Source organism: Otolemur garnettii, unplaced genomic scaffold (assembly GCF_000181295.1).
Source record: "Otolemur garnettii isolate 467f Iridium unplaced genomic scaffold, OtoGar3 scaffold00105, whole genome shotgun sequence".
Taxonomy (NCBI): domain Eukaryota; kingdom Metazoa; phylum Chordata; class Mammalia; order Primates; family Galagidae; genus Otolemur; species Otolemur garnettii.
Window position 1 is genome coordinate 1,383,647 of NW_003852500.1, and position 27,292 is coordinate 1,410,938.

At 44.9% G+C, this 27,292-nt stretch overlaps 1 protein-coding gene and 1 pseudogene across 1 annotated transcript; one reads left to right on the forward strand and one right to left on the reverse strand.

The window, feature by feature from the left end:
• The window catches only part of LOC100953277, a 9,921-nt pseudogene extending 8,334 nt beyond the window's left edge, over positions 1 to 1,587 (forward strand).
• A 4,127-nt stretch (positions 1,588 to 5,714) lies between these two features.
• LOC100943471 (docosahexaenoic acid omega-hydroxylase CYP4F3) lies at positions 5,715 to 20,983 on the reverse strand. Its single transcript, XM_003796515.3, has 13 exons — positions 20,904 to 20,983; positions 20,331 to 20,529; positions 16,938 to 17,082; positions 15,882 to 15,935; positions 15,663 to 15,790; positions 13,743 to 13,864; positions 12,742 to 13,012; positions 11,181 to 11,247; positions 10,874 to 11,003; positions 6,792 to 6,925; positions 6,633 to 6,697; positions 6,371 to 6,453; positions 5,715 to 5,981 (listed from the first exon to the last, which is right to left on the reverse strand). Exons 2-13 carry the CDS (start codon positions 20,526 to 20,528, stop codon positions 5,807 to 5,809), a joined length of 1,572 nt encoding a protein of 523 aa, XP_003796563.1. The 5' UTR covers position 20,529; positions 20,904 to 20,983; the 3' UTR covers positions 5,715 to 5,806.
• Positions 20,984 to 27,292: the final 6,309 nt, after the last annotated feature.

Consider the following 27,292-nt stretch of genomic DNA (forward strand, 5'->3'; position numbering starts at 1 on the left):
CCATGTCATTAATTGTCATTAATTGTCTTCATATCAAAGGTGAATACATAGGATTCTTACTTCTCCTTTCCTGTGATGCTTCACTAAGAATAATGTGTTCCACCTCCATCCAGGTTATTACAAATGCTGTAAAATCTTCATTTTTTTTGGATGGCTGAATAATACTTCATAGTGTACATATATATACCACAGCTTACCAATCCATTCCTGTATTGAAGGACATTTAGGCTATTTCCATGTTTTAGCGATTATAAATTGGGCTGCGATAAACAGCCTAGGACAAGTGTCTTTATAGTAAAAGGTTTTTTTTTCTTCTGGATAGATGCCTGATAGTGGGATTGCAGGATCAAATGGGAAGTATATTCTCTTTATTACTCTTTTTTTTAATCATCATAATTTAAATGTGCTGTGAAAGTTTAACTATAGGTTCAAGTGGGCCATGAGATAAAAAAGGTTGAAAAACACTGTTCTAGAGAATAGTGACGAGTCCAGCTCCTGGTTAAAAACCTACATTTAGGCACTCTGGTCTTCCCATTCATCAGACAGCTGCTTCTTCTAGTGCAGCACCAGCCGCATCCCCGAGGTACCATGGTGAAAGTGAGGTCAGAATAAATGGTTTGGGTCATATTGGGTGCCTGGACAGCAGGGCTGCTTTTAACTTTGGCAAAGTGGATATTGTAACCATCAATGACCCCTTCATTGATCTCAACTACACGGGCTACATGTTCCAGTATGATTCCACCCATGACAAATTCCAAGGCACAGTCAAGGCTGAGAACAAAAAGCTTGTCATCAATGGAAATCCCATAACTATCTTCCAGGAGCGAGACCCCACCAAAATCAAATGGGGCAAAGCTGGCACTAAGTATGTTGTGGAGTCCACTGGCATCTTTGCCACCATGGAGAAGGCTGGGGCTCACCTATGGGGGGTGCCAAAAGGGTCATCATATCTGCCCCTTCTGCTGATGCCCCCATGTTTGTGATGGGTGTGAACCACGAGAAGTATAAAAACAACATTGTCAGCAATGCCTCCTGCACCACCAACTGCTTAGCCTCCTTCGCCAAAGTCATCCAGGACAACTTTGACATCATGGAGGCACTCATGTCCACAGTCCATGCCATCACTGCCACCCAGAAGACTGTGGTTGGCCCCTCTGAGAAATTGTGGTGTGATGGTCATGGCACTCTCCAGAACATCAGCCCTGCCTCAACTGGTGCAGCCAAGGCTGTGGGCAAGGTCATCCCTGAGCTAAATGGGAAGCTTACTGGCATGGCCTTCCGTGTCCCCACTGCCAATATGTTGGTTGTGGACCTCACCTGCCATCTGGAGAAGGCTGTCAAATATGATGATATCAAGAAGGTGGTGAAGAAGGCAACAGAGGGCCCCCTCAAGGGCATCTTGGGCTACACCAAGCACCAGGGCGTCTCCTCTGACTTCAACAGTGACACCATTTTTCCTCCTTTGATGCTGGGGCTGGTATTGCCCTCAATGACCACTTCGTCAAACCCATTGCCTGGTATGACAATGAAATTGGCTACAGCAACAGGATGGTGGACTTTATGGCCCACATGGCCTCCAAGAAGTAAGAGCCCCCGGACCATCAGCCCCAGCCAGAGCACGAGAGGAAGAGCGAGGCCCTCAGGTGCTGGGGTACCTCTGCCCGCTCAGTCCCCCACCTCACTGAGAATCTCCCCTCAACACAGTTTCCACACCAGCCCCCCTGAAGAATGGGAGGGGTCTAGGGAGCCCCACCTTGTCATGTAACATCAATAAAGTTCCCTGAATTCCAAAAAAACCCCAATAAACCCCTACATGTGATCTTTTAAGTCTGAACATGGGCAATTACACAGGCCTTACCTGGTAGGGCTCCTGCCAGAAACTTCCCTCTCCACCCCAGACTTGGTGCACAACCAATTCACCTCAGTCTTTTACAAGAGTTGCAGGCAAGGATTGCCACGATCTCATGCCTATCTGCATTTCTAGTGCAGGATCTGCATTGAAAGTTTTCTATATTGGGAGCCTTCCCCAGATGGGTTTTGTAAGCACCTCTGCCAAGACCTTAATCAAAGAAAAAGAAGGGAAAAATGAAGACATTTTTCCCCACTATGATTCAGTATGTTTCTACCTCTAGCCCTTCTCAAATTTCCCCCCTCATGGAAATTGCAGGTCCATAAAACTGAAGAGTACTTTTGGTGAGGGATTCCACAGGGGTGAGACAACCTCCATGTCTGTGAGCTCCACCAGACTGTCAAATGGTGGGGGGAAAAGTGGATTGGGGCAGCTGGGCTCTCTTTGGTACAGTTCACACTTACACTGTCACAGTAAGTGATGAAAGTCTTGACTGTTACAGTAATTGGGACTTGTTATCTTACTTGGCTTCTTCAACCCTTGATAGAGAGCCCTCTCCTGCTCAGCTGTGCTTGTAACAAATAGAAATGAGCAAATCCTTGGGCTGTCTTCTCTTTCTTCCATGGCATCTGTACCTTGTGGGTCAGTTCTGTTTCATCTGGTTCTTTCTCTTTCATGCACTTAGGAAAATGTGAAGTGAATGTGGGTTGCCCTGTTGAGTGAGTGACTGTGTTGATTATTGTTGCATTTGTTCTCTTTGTGTTTAGGTTCACTTCCCCGTCAGGTTTCTTTGTAGGTGGGAAGGACCATCATGCTATCAATAGTCATGGCTGTTAGAGTGACTAGCAGTCTAAAGACCCCTTTCCAGTTGCTCAATATGGGAAGACTTTGCTCAAGGAGGCTGACAGTGTAGTGAATTCCCTTTAGAGTCCTGTGGGCACTATTTTCTCTCTATTTATTGTAGAGGTCTGGAGTAAACACGGGATAGAGGAGTCTCTCTCAGACTGCAAAACTCATTGAGATGCACCGTGTACACCCTCCTAGAAAAGGAGAGAAAAACAAGAAGAGGCAGAGGGCAAGAGAGAGGAAGACATCTGTCCTCTCTGAGGGGAATTCCTGGGTTATCTCAGACAAATTCTGTGGATTTATTTGTTAGGAGGTGGGGCCGCCCACACCAGATGCTCCAAAGGAGACCCTCTATTAATTTCTTGATGATTGCCACCTTCCCCTTCCTCACATGAGTTCACTTTAAGCTTTCAATTTCTTCACAGCTCTATTAAGAATTACGACTCCTAATTTGGTACCTAATTCAAATCCCCAGTCTGGTCGGAGCTAGGCAACCTGTGCTTTGACATCTATATCGTAGTATAACTGGTGCACATAGGCATTTAGTAAATAATAATCATCTTCCTTTACCAACCCTATTTCCAAAACAGTACATGGTTAAATTCTTTGTGGAAACTCTCAGCCACATTAGACTTTCAAATGCTCTGAGAATACCTGCCTGAAATAAATCTATTTACCTGTACCAAACTCAAGAATTCCAAATGTTTGTAACTGTAGATCCATATTTTTTTCCAGAACATCTTTTAATGTGTGGGTTTACATAACACTGCATGGCAGACTCTACCCTGAAGGCTTGTGAAATATCTCTTTGGCAATGAATCTCTTAATGAAAGTTAAAAAGATTGCTCTGACACTTGTCCAGTTCCATGCTATGGGCCATCTGAGCACCAAAGATTCTTTAAGTTTCTCATAAATATCACTATTACTATTTTAACAATAGTAAATATTTCATATAGTGAACAAATATGCAAAATTATTTCATATGATGCTAAGACCTAACAGAAATATAATGGAGTCACAGGATAGCAATTACCAGGATGTTTAATACTTTGATAGCAAAGAAACTCTCTGAGGAGATGGCATTTCAGTCAAGCCCTGAATGATGAGACTCAGTCATGAAATAGTTGGAGAAGAGCATCCCAGGCACAGGAAACAATACCAAGTGCAAAGGCCCTGAGACGGGAAAAGGCTAAGTCTCAGGAGTTCAGAACCAAGACCAAGGAGACCCAGTAAAGTGCGGTGAGGGAGTTATGCAACTGCAAGCAGTTGGGTGTTGGAAGACAAGTTTCAAAGATGCCACTCAAGGGAAAAACCAGTTCTAGAAAAGGGAAAGGGGTAGCAGCCTCTGGAAGTGACAATTCTGACAAGAAGGCTCAGCGTCCCAAATGTGGTGGCAATGCAGTAAAGGTCAGACACATTCTATGTGAAAAACAGGGCAAAATCATGGAAGCCATGGAAAAGTTAAAGTCTGGAATGAGATTCAGTAAAGTGGCTGCACAATATAGTGAAGATAAAACCAGGCAAGGGGGCGACTTGGGTTGGATGACCAGAGGGTCCATGTTGGACATTTTCAAGAAGCAGCATTTGCCTTGCCTATAAGTGGGAAGGATAAACCTATGTTTACAGACCCACCAATTAAGACAAAATTTGGATATCATATTATTATGATTGAAGGGAGAAAATAAATCATATGAAAGACTGAAAAAAAAAAAGTGAGGCGAGGGAGATCAGCTGGAAAGGGGATTTGAAAAATCAGCCGGGCTCGGCGGTGCAAAGAAATCAGATGAATATTGGTAGAAGAATTTTATTTTGAGATACTAACTGTGATTTTTTTATTCTCCACTCTCTTGCACTTCTAAGTGCCCCCACTGTTCTCAGAAAATAACACTTCCAAAAAACGAAGAAAGAAAGAAAGAAAAAAAAACACTTCCTGTATGCAAAGCCTTCTGTGGGAAGGCAGATGATTCAATGAGTACCAATGTTAGAATCTTGACTCTGAGTTCCAAGGCACACTCATTAAACTCATGGCAGAAATAACTATCTTGAAAAACAACACCCTTTAACAACAAGGCTTTCTGAGAGAGGAACTGATAATGGCCATGTTATAAATCATTTCACTGTGCACCAGCCATAGCTCCTGAGTCCTTTAGTCGTCAGGACAATCCTGAGTTAGGTAATGCTGCTGTCCCCATGATTACACTTGAGGAAACTGAAGCACAAGGAGGAGAATCAACTTGCCCAAGTCACAGCAGAGCCCAGGCTTGAGCCCAAGCAGTCTGCCTCTAGATCCCTTGCTTTGGGGGTTGGTATTTGTGTCCAGTGGTCTGGCTTTGAATCTCAAGAGTTGAAGGGGATAGTATTTCCCTCCACCCCACCCCAAGATGGGCCAGGGTAGCCTGGGAGTGAAGGAAGAAACCGCAGGTTAAAAAAGTGAGGGATCAGCCCTTCCCTGACACTTTTGTGAGAGCTCCTGAGTGGCCTCAATCACTACATGGTGTCCAGGCTTCCTGGGCAGCATCAAGGGCCCAGAAGATGGGAGTGAGGGACTCTGTAGAGGTAGGGGAAGGTGTCACAGATGGGACCACTGGGAAGGGGCAGACACAGGGTGAGACACTGGCAAAAGCAGGAAGGGAACTAAGAATCTTGGATAGGCTACTTGGATTGAAGCTGTCAGCCTACTCCCCTGTACTCTGGGCTGGTCAGGGGCGGTCTTGACAACGACTTAGGGGTCTGCCCCTACTGTTCTCGAGGCAGAGTCTCAATCTTGCTCCATAAATCCATCCTTAATCCTAGTTCCTTTCCTGCTCCAATGCCTCCCATGTTCCTATTGTTCACAGGAGGAAGTCCATACTTGGACTCTGAGAGAACCTAGGATCAGTCAGAGGGTCTTATGGTCAGCCATAGAGGCAGATAGGATTGGGGACTCAGAGACACCAGTCCCACCCCAACATGCCCGTGCATACCCCCTGGATCCCAGCAGTCCCCAAGTGCCCCATTATGGCTCTGGGTGAGGCTCAGACAGAGAGAACAGCAAAGTTTTATTCCTGGGAATTTCCACAAAGTGTCGGGGGCGGGGAAGGAGTGAGTCTAAAGCCAGGTGGTGGTGAGTCACTATGGACCAGAGCTCAGTGGCTCCACCTGCAGCCAAAGGCCACCCTCGGCTCTCAAGACCAGTTCTGGTTTCCTGCGCTGCTCCGTGTGGTCACACAGGATGCAGAAGCGCAGCAGCGTGAGCGCCAGGACCACCTTCATCTCGGTCATGGCGAAGGTCTGCCCGATGCAGTTCCTGGGGAGGAGGTGGGGACTTTGATTAGACCCAGGACCCCCAACTGGGCCCCATCATGCCTGGAACTTTCCCCAGAAACCTCTACCTCTACCATGATCAGCCTGAAGGGCAGAGGGCAAGTGGCTTGCGTGTTCCCCTATCCTGGCACCGACTCCAGCCCCCCACTCACAATAGCAGACAGAGGAGAGTGCTCTGAGAGCCAGGCTGTCTGTCTCCTCTTAGACCTACACAATTCCTGCTTTACAGATCTTTGCACACAACCTCCAGAGGAGGGGCAGGAAGGACAGCCAAAACTCTGACCACCTACAGTTTACCCATTTTGCCCACTATCATGCCCAGATCCTCACACCCATCACCCCACCCCCACCTCAGACCACCATTGCCCTCACCTGGGCCCTGCAGAGAAGGGAATGAAAGCCAGGGGTGACCTTTCCTTGATATTTTCTGGGTTGAAGCGGGAGGGATTATAGACCTGGAGGAGAAACAGAAGGACTGAGACAGGCTTGCCAGATAAAGTCTCTCTGGACCGCCAGCCTTGGAGAGTGTGTCTAGTAGTAGAGGGAAAGAGGACATCTTGATTTCTGTGTCAAAGTCCTGCCCCCTCCTCTAGGACCTCTGGAATGGAAAAAATGAGGTGGGGGGGGTCAGCACCTCTGGATCTGGCCACACAGCTGGGTTGTGATGGGTCCCAAAAATACTGATGAGACAGATGACTCCTATGCAAGAGGAGGGAATAGTCAGCACAGGGCCCCACTGCCTGATGGGACCCTCTTCCTGCCCAGGAGCCTCCTCCCCCTGCCTTGTGGGCACCTTTGGGGATGACCCGGCCATCCGGGAGCTCAATGTCCTGGGTACAGCAGCGAGAGACCAATGGAACTGGAGGATGCAGCCGCAGACTCTCCTTAATGCACATGGTCAGGAAGGGCAGCTGGGCCAGGTCGTCCCTAAGGAAACACCCGCCCCCCAACAGTTATCCAGGGAGCAAAGACAGAAATGGAATCTTCCAGCTACTATGTTTCCCAGGGAAGCCTATTCTCCCTGTAACAAAATAAGTTCCTCAAGAATCTAATATTTGAGAATTAGAAAAACAGAGAATTAGAAAAGTACCAAAGAAAATTTAGCCAGGTATTTTTAAAGGATATTTCTGAAGAAAACACAACATCCAAAAGCCAATTAGAAAAAGTTAACAAATTTACATAAAAATAAAGCATATAGTAAGGAAAAACAATACACAAATCCAATGTTTCACACTTTTTATCATTGTACTTGAGATATTAGCAAATGCAATTAGGAATAAAAGGAGAGTAATGCAATTTGAAATGTGGAGGTAAATGTATCATTTTGGCAGATAATGATTTTATTTTTAGAAAACACAATAGATTTCATAGGGCAACTCTTTTTATATTTTTTTTTTTTTTTTTTTTTTTTTTTTTTTTTTTTTTGAGACAGAGTCTCAAGCTGTTGCCCTCAGTAGAGTTCTGTGGCATCACAGCTCACAGCAACCTCAAACTCTTGAGCTTACGTGATTCTCTTGCCTCAGCCTCCCAAGTAGCTGGGACTACAGGTGCGTGCCACAACACTCTGGCTATTTTTTTATTGTTGTAGTTGTCATTGTTGTTTAGTTGGCCCAGGCCAGGCTCAAACCTGCCAGCCTGGCTGTACGTGGCTGGCGCCCTACCCACTGAACTACAGGTGCTGTCCAATTGAGCAACTCTTATAAACATTCAAGTTCCAATAAGGGAGCACAATTCTTTCTTCTTTTTGTGTGACTATTTCAAATGTTAATACCTGACACGTTAAACTGTTTTAAAATTTGAAAACTATAAAACACTACCCACTTCTACGGCTCAGAACACACTTTCCACATACGCAAACACAAGTTGCCTAGATTGTTTTTAATGCATTTTTCTATAGCTACTTTTAAGCATTTATGTGTGTGTGTACATATGTGTGTGTGTGTATACTATGCTATAGTGTGTATGTATACACACACATATATATGCTATAGCATTATTCTGTGTCATTTTTCATTTATCAATCTATTCTTGTATATTTCTTGAGACTTGTGTCAAACTAGAATTTTCCCTACTCTGGAGCTATAAAATAATGTCCCATGGCTTAGGGTTTTTAAGATTTCTTGTTTTATAAATTTCAAAAATTTATCATAGACATTATCTTGCTATAAGACAGGAGAAGAGGATTGAACTGACTTTTTTCCAGGCAGTTCTGAGTTGTCCCAAGAACTTTTATTAAATGATCTCTAATGTTCCTATTTATGAGGCACCGTATTTAGCATTTACTATATTCATTGGACTCAAAATTTATATCCATCAGTCGTTAGTATTATGTAGAAATAACAACTATCTGGGAAAGATAAAAGAAAAGATGCTACTAATTATAATATAAAATACTTGTTTTAAACTTAGAATATAAATGTCTTAACACAATAACTGAGAAAATGCCAGGTAGGCTATGTTGACCAGTTTGATGAAAGCATTTCAAATTGTATGTAAAACCAGCACATTGTACCCCATGATTGCATTAATGTACACAGCTATGATTGAATAAAAAATAAAATAAATTAAACTTAGCAAGAAATGTGAAATTGCTATATTCCAAATGAACGTATAAATTTCACTTGCCCAAAATATAAGATACATTTCTTCATAGCAAAGAAAGTATCTAAGGGTTAGTTCTATGAAACATGGATAAAATGTCTAAGGAAATATTTTAAACTCTAGTAAAAGGTTATTTGACTAGATGGATATCAATCAACACTACACTTGAGGATAGTATATGTCAATATTAAGAAGTAGTCCTTATTCCATAAATCAATCAGATATTCAAGTCAACTAATAGAACATATGCAATTCAAATCAAAATCTACCTCATTTTTTTAGGAACTTGATTAGTGTACTCTAAAATTTTTCTGGCAGAATGAAAGATCACGAAGAGCAGGCCAATTTGAAAGCAAAATATCAAAGATTTTTAAATCTATTATAAAGTCCTAGTAGTAAAAAGAGTATGGCACTGCTGCAAAAACAGAAAAACAGACACATGAACAGAATAGAGAGCTCAGAGATAGACAGATGAATACCTGAAACTTCACATTTGGTAAAGTAAGCCCCACAAAACCTTGTGAAATGGATCAGGAGTGTGGATGTAAAAGAAAATTTGGACAAATATGACCTCACAAAAATTAACCAAAAGTACCCCCTCCCATTCAAAAGGCAATATTTTGTAATAAAAAAGAGAGAAAAGATTAATTTCATACACATTCTTTTTTTTTTTTGAGACAGAGCCTCAAGCCCTGGGTAGAGTGCCATGGCATCACAGCCCACAGCAACCTCTAACTCCTGGGCTCAAGCAATTCTTCTATCTCCCAAGTAGCTGGGACTACAGACACCTGCCACAACACCAAGCTATTTTTTGGTTGCAGCTGTCATTGTTGTTTGGCAGGCCTGGGCTGGATTCAAACCCGCCCAGCTCAGATGTTTGTGGCTGGTGCCTTAGCCTCTTGAGTCACAGGTGCCAAGCCTTATATACATTCATAATAGCAAATATTTTAAATGATTCAAAGAAAAGAGAGAGGAAAAAAAAGAAAAGACAATCAGTTGTATTAAAAATGAATTAACATGTGCAAAAGATGTTCAGTCTCACTATTATTTAAAGAAATGTTCAATGAAAGAAGAAATGTAAAAATTGACAATGATTTAAAATTCAATAATACAGCAATGCTTTTGGTCAAATTATGGGAAAACTGGTAACATCCAACTCAGCTAATAGAAATGAATTTGCAATTGTAAGCAAAATTAGGCAATAAAAACTGTCTTTGATTCAGCAATTGCACTTCTGGGAATTTGTCCTGAACAGATGCTCCCACATGTAAGCAATTGTCACTGTACATGCGTGCAGACTGCACTACGTTGAATTTACCAAAAGTCTGAAAAAATTCAAATACACATCAATAGGAAGATGTTTAGATAGATTATGACACATCCACACAATAGAATACTATACAAACATAGGAAAGAAGGATCACTGGTCCTATTACATACGGCAGCCTGGAAGGTAAATCAGTACAGAGATTCTGAAAGGCCATTTGGCACTATCCATTATAATTAGAAACGTTTACTTAAATGACTTCACCATAACATGGAGTGAACAGAATAAAATGTGGAACTTTAGCACTCAAAAAGAGCTATAAGATTGACAGAGCTGCTGAGTGAAAGGAACAAGTTATAAAATGTATATATACACACATATACATGTATATACATATATATATAAATACCAAATGACAAAAAGCATATGGATATACATTTGGAGATGTTATAAATAGATAGTTAGGAAATCCCTAGCTCTACAGACCTCTCAGGAGAAAAGGAGGGGATCGCATCAGGTGTTAAGAATGTCAAGGATAACCCTAGTCTTCCCTAGAGTCTCAGTTAGTGTAAGAAGAATGTGTTCTCATCATTGTTTCTCTAATTTAACATTCATTTCCCCTGTGGTATAAACACACAAGGGAATACTATTCAGCCTTTAAAAGGAAGGAAATCCTGCCACTTGCACCAGCACAGATAAGCCTGGAGGACGTTAAGCTAAGAGAAATAAGCCAGGCATAAAAAGACAAATACTGCATGATCTTACTTATCTGTGGCATCTAAAATAATCAAACTCATGGAAGTATCCTCACATACTCAGCAGCCCAGATCATTTTTATCCCCAAAGTTTGCAACCTTTCCCCTGTTAACCAAGCTGCGTACCAAGCCCAACCATTGGTCTCTGCTCCTATTCCCACTAAGTGATAGTGGCAAAATCAGCAAAAACACCTTTCCTCTTCTCCACCTGGGAAACAGAGCCAGGAACAGGCCAGGAGGACCTGCACTCACCACTCAATCTCTTTAGGCTTACGGTCTCTCAGAAGTTCTTGCACCTCCTGCCGGCAGCGCTCCTGGTATTCTGGGTGCCTTGCAAGGTGGTACAGGACCCAGGAGAGACCACTGGCTGTGGTGTCATGGCCTGAGGGGCAGCCAGGAAAGCCAGGAAAGCTTCTGAACTGTTTCACCAACGTGTGGACAGCACCCAGGCATTGAGACCCTCAGGGAGAATGGGAGAAAGGAAAGGATGGATCCAGGGTCCACCCACCAAGTCCCTGGAATAGAAAGACCCCATGCAGTCCCACACTGGGACACTCACCCTCAAACATGAAGGTGTCAGCTTCTGCTCTTATGTCCTCATCTGACAACCCCTTCCCATCTTCATCCTGGAGAGAAGGCAAGAACCCCCAAATCACACTAGCTCTGAAGGCTCCTGAGTCTAACCTGAGACAATCTCAAAGATTCATCCTCCTTCCAGAAACACAAGCCCACCCTGCACTTCTAGACCTCTCTTCACACTTGATCTTGGCCAAAAGGCAAGGAAGAAATCCCTAGACCTCTCTTGGTCACCATGACCAGAGCCTTCACCCTATAGGTGTCCTCCCTGGATTACTTGCCTCTTCTTTTGTGCTTGGTGGAAGGAATCAATAATCGATGAATCTTTTTGTTACTGCACGATGAGAGTTTCCTGAAGGAAAAGTTACTAGTAATCTGGGTTACAGGATGATTAAATGGCCATTTGCCTTGGAAGTCAGAGAGTAAGCATTGCTCCAAACATATTTGCTCACATTCTAGAGTAATAAATCCAGAGAATCATATCTCCCCTGAAAAAACTTGGGTTGTAAATGTATATACTTCAACATCTCACTATAGCAGATTTTTTAATGCTTCAGAATATTTTTTAAAAATTCTCTCTCTCTCCCTCTTTCTCATTCTTTCTCTCAAGGAAGGGGAAAATATGCCAGCTGTCCTATATAAGTTCCAAGACTCATAACACAGAGACCCTCTCCTATGGAGCAAACTCTGCAGCACATATAGTTAGAAGCATTGCATCATCCTCAGGGGAATTTAGGACTGGGTAGCCAGTGCCACAGTCTAACTCTGGCTGCTGTTATTTCTGTCAGTAAGAAATGGGCTTCTCTGATCAGGGGTTGCATCTGTCAGAAGAGATAAAGACACAAACAAACGCATATACATAGACATAAAAACAAAGGCACAGGTAAAGACATAGACAAAGACACAAAGGCATAGACATGGAAACGTACACACACAGAGAAAGGTAGGCATAGATGAAAACACAGACATACACATACACATGTACTAAGACAAAGACACAGACATAGATACAAAGAAATATATACAAAGACATAGACATACACAAAATGTATCATGGACACCAACATACACAAAGACATAGACAAAGGTATAAACACAGATATATGCATGTTGACATAGAGATAACAAATGTGGCAGACTAACTTCTTAACTTGGAAATAGAATGAAAACTCAGACTTTTCCCAACTTCAAACTTATCAGTCTTTGCTGGCTGCATTCTAGACAGTTATCTCTAAAACCTCTTTAATCTGTCCCTCCCATTCTCACAGCACTCAAACGCCCTCTGGATCAAGTCCACATTTTTCTTTCTAAATCTATTCTAACTCTTTTTTCATTTGTTTGGGTTTTTATAGAGGTGCTTTGCTATAATGCTCAGGATGAAGTGTAGCAGGTGTTCCCAGGGATGACCATCACACACTACAGCCTCAAAATCCTGGGTTCAAGCAATGCTCCTTCCTCAGCCTTCCAAGTAACCAGGAAAACTGACATGCACCACTGCACCATGCATCATTCTAACACTTGAATTCATATCCCAGGAAACCCACCTTGCTCAACAGGAGCACATCAATGAAGTCCAAAGTCTTGGTCTTGGCTTTGGCCTTGAGGAAGTCATCGATACCCTGACTGGAGAGGGTGCAACGTCGCTCCTGGATGACAGCATCTGTGAAGTCATGCACCAGCCTGCAGGCCTTGCGGAAGCGCCGTCCTTCAGAGGTGAGATAGTACAGGAAGTCTAGGTGTAGGAGAATCTGCAGGTGCCTTTCTGCCACAAGGGTACTGAGCTCCAAGATGGCAGCAATATATTCACTGGGCTTCCTAGAAGATAAAGGAATAAGGGAGGAAACAATGTAACCCACTTTAAGGCTCAAGAGCACCTCCCACCTACAACCAGAATCTATCTCTCATCAGGAAACTGAGTCTCCAGAAACAGATGGCCCCGCAGATACATAGAATGGATCAGCCATGAGACTGAAAGCTACAAACTCTCTCCTTTCCCAGCATTCCACCTCCTTAAGCTGCCTATGTGCCACTAGGCACCCAGAGCATAGCTTGGACATCATGATCCTCTGCTTCTACAGCTCAGACTTCATCCTCTTCCAACTGTTTCCTAGCCCAACTCCCACCCTAGCCTCCTGCATCCAAAGCCAACTCTAGTGTCTGCATGACAGCCAGTTCTCCACACAGCTCAGCTCTGATCATGCCCATCATCAGCTCAAACATCCTCGATGGCTCGCTGGAAACCTCATGGTAAAGTTCATATCACTTTTCCTAAGTTTTCAATGTCCTGGAGATTTAGCCCCTGTCTACCTCTACAACCTCAATTCTAGTGAGTGTTGCACATATTTAGCTCATCCTAGCTTCCTTGCCTTTACTCAAACACTTCCAGCTACCAGAAAATACTATGCTTTCTCTCTTCCTTTCCCCATATCGTGCCAAGTAGAGCTCTTCCAGGAAGGCTCTTCTAGTTGCCCTGGTCTGTCCTCCTATCCCCACCTCTACCCTTGGGTCCATAGCCAATATTCCCAGGCCCTGAGGAAGGACTCACTCTTGACAATTGCTGTCAAAGCTGAAGACACATTTCTGCAGGCTGTCCAAGGTCATGAGACTGATGTGCTCAAACATGTCCAGATGGGTGCTGCCTTCTGAGACCAAGCGCTGCCACTTGGCCTAGACATAGAAGACAGAGGTGGAGGGTGGGACCCTAACTCCCTTGAGTTCTTCTCCAACCCTAGGCACTGAAATGGAACCAACCTTTTGATCCTCTGCTCCAGGAACCCATTCCCAGGGAGAGCAAGGTTTGGAGGCAAGGGGAGCAGAAGCTGTTATTATGTGGAGATGAAGACCCAAGGCTGGGAGTCAGGAGAGGTAGGTTCCAGTTTCACTCCTTTGCCCTGAGTACCCTTGGTTAACTCCTTGCCTTTCCCATATGTCCTGCCTGTCACGTCTTCAATAACAGTTGAGTTGAACTGCTTTGGTGCTTGATTTAAAAAAACAGATAAGAACCCCTGATTCACCATTCCTAGTTCACTTCCTAGCTGGGTTCACCTGAAGAAACTCCCTTATCCCTGTGGCTCTCCATTTTAACATGTTTAACTCTCTTCACAGATCTGTTAAAATTAAATTATAAAATATATGCTCATATCATGGAATTGGCACATGACATTGTTTCTGTAATAAGAAGAGTTCAGAAAAAATGTTGAGTTTTCTTGGCTCTCTTGTTACAAATGAAATACAAAAATATCCCTATCTTGGGAGACATAGTCCTCCATGCACCCTGAGCATCCTTGCTGGGAAGACCAAAGATGCAAAGCCCTGATTTTCTTCGCCTGGGTCATTTCTCAGACTTGTGTTTACAGGGAATGACATTGAGGGGTAAGGCAATGACCCCCTGTATCTTATTGCTATTAAAGCAGATTCCCTAAGCCAAATACTACTTCCATGTAGCGCAATATGCTCCATGAGCAGGCATCTATCAAGGCCTACTTGTGTCACCTCCATGGGATTTGGGTGGCTTGGAGAAAGAATTCAAATGAACACATGCTGCTTGCAGGGCTATGAGTAATAAACTGCACTTTCCTTCTGACCCCGTCTTCTGACAGAATCCATGAAATAGTAAACAGTTTACTTGTCAGCTTACACATTAAACCATAGGCACTTCACAAAACCCTTATTACCAATTCTTGACTTCTTCCCATATCTACACTGTTTGCTATATTATTTCTCAGCAACTTCCATTAAGACATGGGAAGTAACTGCAGGTGAAAGGGGTGGGGACAACCTGTTTGACTCTGTGGTGGACCTTTGGCTTTCTATGGTCAAATACAATGTAGACAAATGGTTAGGTAATAACTCCAATATATTTAAGACTCAAAAGGCATCACTATCTCCTCTTATTCCCTGGAACTGTCTCTGCCATGTGAACAACCCTGGGATTCCTTCCTAAGGGAGAGATCAAATGGAGGAGAGTCCAGTTGTCCCAGTCAGAACCATCCTAGATCAGCCCAAAGATAGCCAAGCCCCACACATGAGAGAACTGAGGCAGGATCAGCAATATTGCCTAATGGAACCATAGCTGACCATATACTATGACACATCCCATCTATATACAGAAGAATCAGCCAACTGTCCCATATACATAGTAGCATTCACAGACCTTTATTGCTTTAAACTGATGAACAGTTTGTACTTAGAAATGGTTACTATGCAATCATCATCACTGTTCTCTTGAGTTTACAAGAATTCTGTGAGAAGCTGACACCTCTGAGCATCTTTTATGTACTGGGTCATCACTCATTACCACCTTTTAAGTAGGGATTATTATACCCATTTTACAGATGAGGAAACCAAGGTTCAGAGAGGAAGAGCAGTGGCCCCAAGCCACCCAGTAGACCTAAAATTTCCAGAACTGTCTGAGGCCCCTTTGACTGCAAAGATTCAGTTGGAGCCTTGGGCTGAAGGAACTCACATGCATGATGTTTGCACTCTCATTGAAAATCTTCATATAGGGCTTCAGGATGTTGAAATGGAAGGCAGGTGTCAGCATGCGACGGTGGCGGCTCCACTTGTCACCAGCACTCAGCAGGAGCCCATCCCCTGGTAAGGCAGCCAAGGGCAGTGGGCATGGGGAGTGCCTTCCTGTGACCTGAACAGGTTGTCCCCACCCCTTTTGTCTGCAGTTACTCACCCAGCCAGGGTTTGAGGAAGCTGTAGTAGAGCATGTCCTTTAGTGCGATGTTGGCTGGCCAGAACAAAGACCATTAGGGGCTGGGAAAAGGGGTTGAGAAGGGACTTGGGTAGGGGGTGCAGGATCCCAGCCTGAGGTTGGCACTTTCTCCCTCCAAGCCCAGTATAGCAAGAAAGGAACCAAGGGCAGAGGAATCAGGGAGGATGGGGGAGGTGAGCAGATCAGACCAGGGTGCAGAAACACAGTAGAGCAATAACACATTCTAACATGGCACAGCATGCCCCATGCAACTTGACATGAGCAACACCCAGCATGCCCCATGCAACTTGACATGAGCAACACCCAAGCATAGCTCAACAATCCACAAAATACCTTCACAGTGACTTAGGAGACTCTGTCTGCCCCAGCACTCTGACACCTCCTGACATGGACCTTGGACATGTGACATGGACCTGATATGTAAATAATGACAAGCCTGACCATGACACAATGTGTTCTAACATGGACCTGAGATGGTCTCACAGGACCTCAATGTCCAACATAAACAGTCCTCAGGACTTAAATTGTGGTCCATTTAATGTCACTGATGTGCACATATGACCCACACTGTTCTGCAGGCATGACTTGAATATACACTAAGACCTATCTTAGACAGTCCACAAAAGCACTTTGGTTTCCAGACTTTGGACAAGGCTCAAACATGTTCTAGATGTGACCAGCAGGAGAAAAAGACAATCTCAAACAGCTTCTCAGACAAAAACCAAAAAAACCTTTAAGATGTCTTAGCCAGAGCTAAGCCCCAGACACGACCAGCTCCATAGACCCCCAGGTGTAAATATGACCAAGATCTGGTTTTACAGCAGACATGACTTTACATCAGACATACTCCAAATATAAGCAGACAAGACCAAAGGTAAGATAGGTGGAAGTCAGGGGGAGACAGCAGCAGTGTCATCTCCACCTCAGTCCCTCCTGTCTACATTCAGGTCACCAGACCAGCTGGAGGAAGCACAAAGACCTCAGCAGCAGGCAAGCTGCAGCCAGTGCTGGGTCTACCTGGAGCAAAGAGCACCGGCTTGATGAAGGTGGGGTGGAAGATGCGGATGACTGTGTGCAGGGGCCCCACCCGCCAGAGGCACAGAGTCCCAAAGGTGCTCGCCAGGCCCTGTGTGTACAGGAGACCTTCCTCTGAGCTCTGAATCTGCAGAAGAACAAACAAGACCCAAGTCAGGCTCTTCTAGGCTTCCAGAGAGAAAGACTTGCAAGGTAGAGACCCAGACTTGAGCCCTCATTGTGCAGCATCTCATTGTTGTGTCTGTGCTTAGCCTCTCCCTGGACTTCCTCCCAGTGCTGTCCACACATAACACTCCGGATCCTTCAGCTGCAAGGGAAGAAAAAGCGATCCCCCATTTTAATCCCAATCACGTGTTCACCTGGGTTCTCCTCCTTTTCATTTTCCAAATAAAGAGACTGAGACTCCAAACATGAGTCACTTGCCTGTGGACTCTCCCAGAGTAAGAGGCATCCCTGATACCTCAGCCCATCTGTCTGAATTCAGGGCCTGAGTCCTTATCTATCATGTTCACTTGCACCATCAAAGCAATAACTCTGGAAGTCTCACATGTGCCAAGACTGGGCAGGACTCAGGCCAGGACAACTAAAGTGAATCACAGCCCATCTATGGAACTCTGGGAGAAAGGAGAACTTTCCCATGAACACTGAACTTCAGGGACTCATCATTGACACCAAGAGGAAAGAGCTGCCTGAAAAGAAAAGTGACACAGGAAAAGGTAAAACTGAAAGGGGATAGATTGCCTATGACACTGAGGCCTGGATCTAGCTGTGCCTGAAGGCCACCCTCCCTGAACTATACACTCAATATATCCCCTTTTCTTTGCTTAAAATAGATGTAGTTGAGAGTTCATCACTCACAACTGAAAGAGACCTCAGCAGACAGAGAAAGACAGGACCTATCCAGAGTCACTCAGCATTTTGAAGTCTGAACCATGTTTTCTATTGCTCTGGGCCTGGAAACAGGCAAGGCTGATGCTAGGCCTAGCCACAGAACTTCAATGCTAACAGTGCCCACTTCCTCTGTCTTCCCTCTTCTTTAAGAAAATTCTGCTCATTGTTCCAGATCCAGCTCCAGAAACTCCTCCTCCAGAAAGCCTGCCAGCCTGCCCCAGGGGTTCTCCTCAAAGCTATCACAGTTTACTTCCCTCTGGCCCATTCCTGACCAAGTGAAATTATGGATGTCTCTGTCTACAGTCATCTTCTCAAACTTGTGGGTTTATCAGGACAAGTCCTGGATTGAAACCTCTTGGGGCCTCAGCAGTGCCTAGAACACCAGGGCAAAGGGAAAGAAGGCATTTCAGGGAGGGGACACTGAGGTGAATATATGAAAGAAAAACAGTGGTGGCTGAGAGAGGGGAGAGAAGAAGGGGCTGAGGTACTGCAGGGGACGTGAAGAAGCTCAGGGAGGTAGGGCTGGAAGACCTGGATGTGCTGTGGCACCCACCACCAGGTGTTTCAGATGAGTACCTGAGGCATTGAGAACAGACTGGATAATGTTGGGGTAACACGAATTGATGATGGGGGAGACAGGGCCCATCCAGGTCATAAAGCCCTGGGGGGTAGGTGGCCACCAGCTGAGTGAGGCTCTCATCCCCTGCTCTGTGGGGGGTTACCTGCAAGCAAGACAGGAGCCATCATCTCCTGTGATGGTTAATTGTAGGTGCCAACATGACTGGGCTAGGGAATGCCTAGATAGCTAGTCAACATTATTTCTGGGTATGTGCCACTGAGAGTTTCCAGAAGAGATTAACCTTAGAATTGGTAATCTGAGGAAGGAAGATCTGCCCTCCCCACTGTGGGCAGGAACCATCTAATCCATTTAGGCCAGAATAGAACAAGAAGACAGAGGAAAGGGGATTTGGTTCTGTCTTCTGGAGCTGGGACATCCACTTTCTCCTGCCCTTGGATATGAGGACCAGCTTCTCAGACCTTTGGGTTCTGGCTCAATTACAGCATCAGTGTCTTGGTTCTCCAGCTTGCAGATGGCCTATCACTGGGCTTCCTGACATAATCATGTCAGCCAATTCACATAATAAATTCTCTCTCTAGCTCTCATTCTCCTACTATCTCTATCTCTCCCCCCACTAACATGTACATATATATATATATAAGGTAAGCTTGGCTATAACCTATGGAATCTGTAACTAATACAGCAGGACCTTCCTCCCTGCCCCCCGCAGCATGAGGACATGCTGCAGTCTCTACAGTGAATAGTGTATCCTGATTCTGCAAAGATGAAGGGAATCTCTGTTTCCTTTTGCCCCTTATCTTGGGCCCATCTCCAAACCCCAAGGGTGCATCCTAGGACAGAGGAAGAAGATGCTGTCTGCTCTCAGAAAGGCCCACCTTAGGTCAGGAGAAAGTATTTTCTTATTTTGGGAGTGGTTGCAGACCGGGGCAATCATGTGAGGAGGTGTCCACGGTGTGAGAAAAAGGGTTGTGGGCAGCAGTGTGGCCTTAGGACGTGTCCCTAAGGCTGGTTTACACAACATTTCATGACCTGGCTGGTTCATGTGGGCTTCAGTTTCTGCTACCAAGAAGAGTCTGCACACAAGAACCTTCTGTTCTCAGCAGACCCCAGGGCAGCAGAGAACTCTAAATGTCCCTCAGGACAGTGGTTTTCACCTATGAGCATCTTAGATACACCAGGCTTTGTGCATAGTGCTTCCTGTGCCCCCTCTCTACAGACATGTCCATCACTCCTGCCGTTACAAATGAACAGACTAATGCCACATTCCTCAAAGCAGAGCAACTCTAAGTTATAGGGCAAGGTATGGAGAAGGAAAGCATTTTAAAAAGCTTCTGAAAGGGGAAGTGACTAAACAACTTCTAAACAGGTTGGGCAACAAGGGCCCATTGGGACATCTTAGTGGTGAAGAGGAGAGGAAGAGGAAGATGCCCCAGGAAGGGCAGGGGTGGACACTCCCCACACCTGTCTTCTGGCCCACCTGTGTCCTGTGTTTTGGGAGTGGGGGGTCACAACTAATTCCTGTGGAAAGCATCAGCCCATAGAAGGGCAGACACAGGAAATGGGGCGGGCAGAGAGCCGACCCTGGACAGTGCCCCTCAGGAGGCCTCAAGTCCACCAGTGGAGAAGGTGGGAATGCCAGGGGCCACTTCCCTCTTCAGGAGCCCCCTCAAGGTGCAGCAATGTGGGAAGACAGGCAGGGAAAGGATCCTAAGCAGGTTGGGGGTCAGGGACAAGGAGATGAGAGAGGCCTGGGTGGCATAGCAGAACAATGAGGGAGTCAGCTGAGGAATGAAGGAGCCTCCTCCCTCACTTCTCTGCCCTCTCAGATCCCAGCCCACCTCGATTACCAGCCCTGGAGAAATCCACCAGCCCTGACACCCCAGGTGTCCTTCTGCCACACTCACCAGGCCCAGATGACCCAAGAACCAGTTTCGTTTTGGAGGCTGTGGGAAACAGCGCAGACGGCGGAAGTTGTCATAGAAGGAGTAGGTCCAGGCCAGGATGCGGGCCAGGATGCAAGAGACCCCAACCAGCAGCAGCAGCAGTGATGGGGAGGCTCCCTCTGGCCCCAGGCCCAGCCAGGACAGGCTCAGCTGTGGCATCCTGCAGGAAAGAGGGGTGTAGGGAGAGTTCCTGAGGCCCAGGAGAGGCCAAGGGAGCTCTAGGCCCAGTACAGAGGGCCAGGGCTGGGGAGTTCTCAGGATGGGAAAACAATGCCTAAGACCTAACGTTCAAAAAGGTCCAGCCAGAATCTGCAGCCAATTGGCTTCCAGTTGCCTCATACGCACCCAGAAAGAGACAGAGAAAGGGCAAAGACAGTCAGAAAGGTCCAGCCTAAATTGTTGCAGGTTACCAGGAGCTCAGTTATCCAGAAACCACAATTCCCAGAGCCACATTGCTGGAGCCACCCCAGCCTTGGGCAGACACCTCCCATTCTGGGACGGGACTCTCCAGCCCCACCACCCCGAGCCTGGCACCTTTATCAGGAGCAGCTTGTCCACACAAACTCCTCTTCCTCTCTGCTAGGAGGTCTTTGCCCCTGGCCCCTGATTAGAGATGCCTGCAGCAGGACTAGGTGGTGCTCACCCATGCCCAGGAAGGCAAACAGAATATGGGACAGGGAAGCAGGTGGGTGCAGAGGAACTAGCTCAGCATGACATAGCACCTCCCATGTGGGTTGGAAGGTACACTGGGAGTCATCAAAGGTGTCTCTGAGCCCCAAAGTTTATAGCCACCCCTGCTGTGGGTTGAGACATGACTGCTAGTAGCAAGAACAGAGTATCCAGCTTTGCTGGGGGTTACCTGGATCAGATTCTAGCAATGGAGAGCTCAGCTGTGAAAGAAAACCTGGAGGCTAGGTTCAGTGTCTAAGGAACAGAACAGAAAAATAAAAGGTAAGATTGGGAGGGACCATGAGCAGATGGGGTCCAGGCAGGGGAGGGCAGAACCAGAGGACCTTGAGTGGAGTTTGCATTTTGCCCCATCCTTGCTCTAACTGTAGGCAATGTCAGCTGACTTAGCCTCAGTCTTTCCATTTGGGAACACAAAAGGGCTCCACAGATGAGGGAGCCCCATAAAAAGGGAATGAAGGGAATGAGCTAAAAAATTAGCCCTTGAGCTGCCCTGGGTCAGTGCTCTACTCTGTGCAAAAAGTCGTATGCAAAGTCCTTCTACTGTGTGCCAATACTCCCCATAAACGGTGCCTATTATGTTCCAGGTACACTATACAAGGTACATTTACCCTATACCAGGTAATTCATATAAGTCTTTTATTTACTGTGTGCCAAGCTTTCTACATAAATTGTGTCCACTGTGTGCCAGGCAGGCTAAATAAAATGCATCTACTGTGTGCCAGGCTTTCTATATAACATGAACCTAGTGTGTACCTACTACTGTATGTGAAGTTTGTCTACTGTGTGCCAAGCACTCAATGTAATGTATAACTAGGAATGGCAGGTCCTCCACATAAATCCTGCACATGAAATCTAGTTCACTGTGTGCCAACTGCTCTGTATGGCACAGAAAGTGCACCTGCTGTGTGCCAGATACTCAACTATGCCTACTGTGTACAGAGTTCACCTGTGTTTCAGGTGCTCCATATCAGGGTCAAGGAGGAAATCCAGAGGTTGATAAAAACAGGAAGGATACTACTGGTTATAGGGGTTCAGCTCACTGCAGATGTACTACACACCTAGGATGAGCAGACAACATAGAGTGGAAATGATGGCCACTGCCATTTGTTAACAGAAGTCTCTCAACATCATGTGTTCTTGCTGTGTGCCGGCTACTCTATATAAATCCTGTCTACTGTGTGCCAAGCACTCTACATAAAATGCACTTACTATATGCCAAGTGCTCTCCATAAAGTGTACCTACCATGTGCCAGGTGCTCTATGGAAAGCGCACCTGCTTTGTGTCAGATGCTCACATGCAACATAATGCCCACGAGTGACCCACCACCCTTCCCTTAGCTTTCTGGGCCAAAGCCCTGTGGACTGGGTGGAAAGACCCAAGTGACAGTATCCAGAGGAGGGAAGATGCCCATTTAACAGAAGAGCACACTGAGGCTTAGAGAGGGCACATCTCTAGCCCAAGTTGAAGAGCTCAAAGGAACCGAGGTTTATCACTCTATCAAGCCCAAATTCTTTCCCTCTGCCATGCTGTTCCATGCTGGTCCACATTTGTCACCATTCATTGTGGACAAATCCATGATGATCCAGATAGAATCTCAGGCAATGTGGTGGCCCCACGGGGGAGAAGCTTTGAGGGCCTGGAATCACTACTTGCCTCCTCCTGCCTTACCCAGGATGGTCCACTTAAGAATCCAGTGGTTTCTGCCTGGGTTCCCAAACCTGTATCCTGTCCAGAATTGCACTCTCAGATGGCCTTAGAGTACATTGGAGATTTGAAGACAGTTCTCCTGACACTGGTACAATGAGGGACCACAAACCTCCCACTCTCCCACCTTCTCTGCCATCTCCAGCTCAATAAACAAGGGGATTCAGATGGATGGCCACAGAACCCTCGTTAAGGAGAGGTGCACCCCCTAGAATCTCCACCTTCCCCACAAGGACAGACTGTGTGCCAGTTGCTCCATGTCAGGGGACAAATCCAGTATTGGATAGACCAAGAAGGGTCCCAGAGACACAGAAGTAAGAGTCCCTAGTGGTTACAGGGACTCAGCTTGTTGCAGACCTACTATGTGCCTAAGACAGGCAGACGTCCTTGAGCAGAAATGGTGGACGCTACTGTTTACCAACAGAAATCACTGAACCTGTTTCAAAGTCCTTTAAGTATACTAACCATCTCTTTCATTTTGTAAATGAGGAATCAATTCCAAAAAATATTTAAGTGAGTGCCCACAATTACAGAGCCAGGGTAGCCAAGCTGTGCCCCCACCACACAGCCTCACATCACGTGCCCCTAACCACTGGTCTGGGCTCCTTCCTACCTATAAATAGGCATTTCAGTAGCACCCATCTCATAAGACTATGTAACAACTGAAGAGACAGTGCGTGTAAAATGCATAAGCAGAGAGAGGGCTGAATTAGTGCCATCCATTCACGTTGCTGCTACCATTGCTCTTCAGTGACCATCCAGCAGCCCTGCAGTGTCACCCTCATGGGCCCATTTTTACAAAAGAGGAATCAGACATTCAGAGAGGGAAGCAACTTGCTCCAGTCCCATAGAAAATTAGGTAAGTGTGACATGACAGGTGACAGGAAAGTGTGAGTGTTCTTGCTTCCTTCCTCAGTTGTTCAGAGATAAACAGAGATGTGAGGAAATCTCCCTCAGAGTCTACGATTGATCAGGAATCTACCATGCAGCCAACTCACAGAAGTGATGAAATCCAGCCCCACATTCAAGCCCGAAGTGGTTGCTGCATTCCCTTTACCACAACACAGGTCATGAACGTGAACTAAGGCCATCCAGGCACAACCAGGGCCGCAGCCACTGGCTGGGGTTGCCAGCATCTTGGCAGAGGTGCCAGAATATCAGTGGAGTTCACTTGGGATTTAAAAAACACAGGACAGAGGAAGGATACAAAAAGATCCACAGGGACCACTATAGTTGTTATCCATCCCCACCCTGGGTGGGATCCCTTGGCTGGTGCCAGTTCTGAGCAGTTTCCCCCGCCACATCCACCACCCCCAGCCCCAGAATGGGAGAACTCAGGGTGACATCCACAGAGACCTTCTCTGCCCAGTGGGTAGGGTATTTCTCATTCAAAACCGAGGGAGAGGAACAGAGGTGCCTGTGAGGGGAGAGGCAGAATTTCCCTCTTCATTCAGGCATCTGCATAACTCATTGGCCAGGGAACCACCCAGGGCAGAGGTGCCCAGGGAACCCCCTCTGCAGGGGCATGTGGAGGAAGGGCTTACCCAGTCTGTTGGCACCTGCTGCAGCCTCTCCCGTTAAAGCAGGGAATAGGAATCTGGTCAAAGGTGGTATGCACAGGTGAACAGAGGGAACAGGACTGATCTGTTCTCTGCCTTCCTTGTTCAGCTACAGATTTTCCCAGTGTTTCAGGAACAACTGCTCCCTGGACCCACAGCCTGGAGGTGGTGAGAGTTCTCAGCTAACATTACCCCCCGCCTCCCTTATGGTTTCCCCTGGACCCTTCCCATGCCCTTGGAAGTAGACCCTTCTTAAACTCTCTCCTTCAGCCCATTAGTGGTCTGTTTCAGGACACACTTGCTATTTTCCCTAAAGGTATGGCACTCCCTAGTAAATTAGTTATGTGGGTGTTTTGTAAGACTCAATCAAGAAGACCAATGAGAAGACAGAGAGAGTCATGGTTAAGAACAAGGACTCTGGGTGCCAACAGCTTTATTCAAACTGGAACAGCTGTGTGAATTTCAGACAGTCTCTATACCACTCTATGCCTCACTTTTCTTTTCTTTTCTTTTCTATTTTTTTTTTCTTGCAAAAAAAAGGGCTGGGTTTGAACCCACCTCCTCCAGTATATGGAGCCAGTGCCCTACCCCTCTGAGCCACAGGCGCTGCCATGCTCACTTTTCTAATTTGAAAACTGGAAGTAAAAATAAGGTGTTTGTGACAACTGGATGAGTTGAAATAAGGAAAGTGCTTACATTGATACTCCTTGTCATGTAGTCAGTACCAGCGTCTTTACTAGTCTTATGGTAGAACAAGAATATGGGCACCAGCCATGAGCCTGGAGCCTGTCTGCTACTAACATCACAGATTTTTTAAGACACGAAAGTATAAAGATTCTCAAAGAGAGTGCAGGGGAAACACTTGAAGAAATTGGCCTGGGAGAATATTTTGTGAGGCGGACCCCCCAGGCAATTGAAGCAACACCAAATGTACATTAATGTGGGCGTGGATGTGGAGACAAGGGAAAACTTCTGCACTGCTGGTGGGAATGCAAGCTAATATGACCCTTTTGGAAAGACATTTGGAGAATACTCAAAACTTCTCAAAAGTAGACCTACCATTCGATCCTACAATTTCTCAACTAGGTATATACCCAGAAGATCAGAAATCATTTCACATCAAAGGCATTTGCACCAAAATGTTCATTATAGCCCAATTCATAATTGCCAAGACATCAAAACAGCCCAAGTACCCATCGACCCATGAATGGATTAACAAATTATGGTATATGTACACCATGGAATACTATGCAGCCATAAAAGGAGGCGAAAACGTCACATATTTTATGTTTACCTGGATGGAGCTGGAACACATTCTCCTTAGTAAAGTATCTCAAGAATGGAAGAAAAAGTATCCAATGTACTCAGTACTATTATGAAACCAATATGTAATCACCCACACTTTCATATGAATGATAAAACACAACTATAGTCCAGAGTGAAGAGGTGGGAGAGGGAAAAGGAGGAGGGAGGCTGGGAGAGGGGGGGTATTTGGTGTGACCTCACCTAATGTGCACAATGCAAGGGTACATGTCAAAACTATTAAGAGTAAAATATAAATGTCTTAACACAACAAATAAGTAAGTGAGGTGAAGGTTATGTTAACCAGTTTGATGTAAGCATTCCAAGTTTTACATAAAATCGGTACATTGTACCCCATAAATGCAATAATGTACACAGTTATGATTTAATTAAAAATGAATAAAATTTTGTCATTCGATGTTTAAATTATTTAATTTTAAATATTTCTTAATTTATTTTTTTTTTTTTGAGACAGAGCCTCACGCTATCCCCCTGGGTAGAGCACTGTGGCATCATAGCTCACAGAAACCTCCAACTCCTGGGCTCAAGCGAGTCTCCTGTCTCAGCCTCCCAAGTAGCTGGGACCACAGGCGCCCACCACAACACCTGGCTATTTTTTAGTTGCAGCTGTCATTGTTATTTCGGTGGGCCTGGGCTGGATTCAAACCCACCACCTTAAGTACATGTGGCTGGTGCCTTAGCCACTTGAGCCACAGACACCGAGCCTAATTTATTTTATGATTTAAATATTTCTTTATTTATTTTAGTTTTCATTAAACTAAAGTTTATTTAATTATATAGTTAGATTTCAAACATATGGGATTTGAAAACCTATTCCTCATCTATTGATGTTTAATTTTAATGAATTACAATCTATATAACATTTATGCTTTGGAATTTATGAAGAATTTACATCCTATTGAAATGTGCATTGTTGTAAAAGTTTTCTGCATGCTTGAAAAAATGTTCTATGTTTTGATTTTCTAAACTCTGTTAAAATTTCTAACTATAATTATCTACATAAATTTAGCTATTTCTATCCATCTTACTGAAGCTGTATTGATTATTTTTTACTGACTATTCCAGGGCATATTAGTATATAGCTTTACAATATTTATGTGGCTGGCTACAATTTTCTAACCAGTAGACATATTATGCTTGGTGCCTTAGAGTGTGTGCACAGTGTGTGTGATTTTCAAATTTCATTATGCACTGAAAAAATATTGATAGCCAAAATATTAATTATTGATTAATAATTGATAATTAGACCTGTAATTTCTTGATATAATTCCTACTTAATCATTCATATTATAATTAAAATTAGCTCTATTGACTTAAAAATATATACAGCTGATTTATGTCAATGAAGATCCAATCTCGTACCCTACATTAGGTTGGGCGGCTACCATCCTTGAATTTCATTTATCCTTCCAATGACCCTGGTTTATTGATGAAACCAGACCAATTGTTCTCTGGAATATTCCTCCTTATGGACTGGTCTCATTGCTTCCTCATGATGTCGTTTAGCTTGTTCCTCTATATTTGGTGCAAGGACTTCTTTTTTTATCAGTTGGTATCTTTTCAATCCAGTACCTAAATATTTCACTCAGTGAAAGTTTTGTTTTACACTGCATAAAATGTCCTAAGCTCTATTCCATGTCTAGATC